This window comes from Austrofundulus limnaeus, unplaced genomic scaffold, assembly GCF_001266775.1.
Source record: "Austrofundulus limnaeus strain Quisiro unplaced genomic scaffold, Austrofundulus_limnaeus-1.0 Scaffold1154, whole genome shotgun sequence".
NCBI classification, from domain to species: domain Eukaryota; kingdom Metazoa; phylum Chordata; class Actinopteri; order Cyprinodontiformes; family Rivulidae; genus Austrofundulus; species Austrofundulus limnaeus.
In genome coordinates, this window is record NW_013953556.1 from 109028 (window position 1) to 110510 (window position 1483).

General features: G+C 35.3%; 1 protein-coding gene across 1 annotated transcript in view; it reads left to right on the plus strand.

Moving 5' to 3' along the window:
• ube2j1 (ubiquitin-conjugating enzyme E2, J1) overlaps positions 1-1483 on the plus strand; it is a 29471-nt gene that overhangs the window by 19736 nt on the left and 8252 nt on the right. Inside the window, exon 5 of the mRNA XM_014030991.1 lies at positions 313-418. Coding sequence (XP_013886445.1) covers positions 313-418 — 106 coding nt within the window. The remainder of the gene's footprint in view (positions 1-312; positions 419-1483) is intronic.

Genomic DNA, 1483 nt, shown 5'->3' on the forward strand with positions numbered 1-1483 from the left:
TTGAAATGTAATTTTTTTCTAAAATGCAATTTTGTTTTTGAAATGTAATTTTGTTTTCTGAATTGTACATTTGTTTCAGAACATTTAAAAGTGTTTCAGATTTTGTAATGTTGGTTTGCACCTCCAGGCCACCGTATGGTCGGCCCCTTCCTTAAATAATCTTCATGAAGCCTTCTGCTCCAAATACAAACTGTCATTGGTTCTTGTGTCACGTTTATGTAACAACGTTCAGCCTGTCACYTATTTGAACTTTGCTTTTATTAGGTTGTATTGAAAGTGTTCTGATTTTCCCCTTCGTCTTTTGTCTTCCAGTCCGAACTGCCCTGATAGCTATAATTGGATTCATGCCAACAAAAGGAGAGGGTGCCATTGGATCTCTGGATTATACACCAGAAGAAAGAAAGGCTCTTGCRAAAAAGTAAGATTTGCTTGACAACATTTTCCTGTCTTCAGTCTCTGTTCAGCTTGAGTTGAACAATAATGGTTTTGTGTTTGTTAACAAGACATCCTACCAACCATTGTTTTAATCAGACTTGCAGAAAGTCATCWTTAACTGATTGTTTGGTGTAAGCACAATTAAAGATGGCTGCCACATCCACTTGACCTTCAAAAACAAAAGGTATACCTGAACTTGACCTGTTGGTTTAAATGATCAAACGTCTGTACATGTAGCTGAACTTTGACATGTTCTCTGGTAATAACAGCACAAAGTTAGAGTCATGGTCTCTGGAGGCTACATGAGCTGACATGTTAGTTTTCATTTCACACCACTCTGCAGATTGGATGGAGCAGCACAAGTCTCGCTGCTATTAGCAGATGAGATGAGGCTTTAAATCAGCTGAAACTTTCATTATCACTCTCTGTGCTAGAAACACATTTCTCTTTATTAATAAAGCTTTTTTCTTTGTTCTTGTTGTGACGTGTTCTGAGTAATCAAAGACCTCAGGTCATCTTTTGTATTTTCCAACCATGAAGTTCAATCCTTTAACCACAACCAAGTAACTATGCTACCTTCAGTTGTTAGAAAAAAGCTGTATATATGACTTTGCATCATAGTCTATCTAAAGGCCCTGTCACACTATAATGTTTTAGACAACTTATGCCAACTATTGAAAAGTTTAAAGACATCTACATTAAAGATGGAATTAAAAAAATCAACAAGAAGCCTCTTTTAGACATGTTCATATTGTAATGCTAACACACTGATCAAATATATAACTTTTATTACCGTATTTATTCAACTATAATATGTAAAATTAAATCCATAAAGTCATCCATAAAGTTGGAGGGTAGTATTAAACTCGGATAAATAATTTTACTTATGTATTTTAACTGAAATATCGACTTCATTCACAAAATTATTGAGTCCAGAAATGAGACAGGGTTGTGAAAAGCACTTGAAACAAGCTTACCTCTGACACTCCTCTGTGCTTCAGAGCGAGATAATAACAGATCCAGGAAGGCAACATGATGTGAAAAAAAG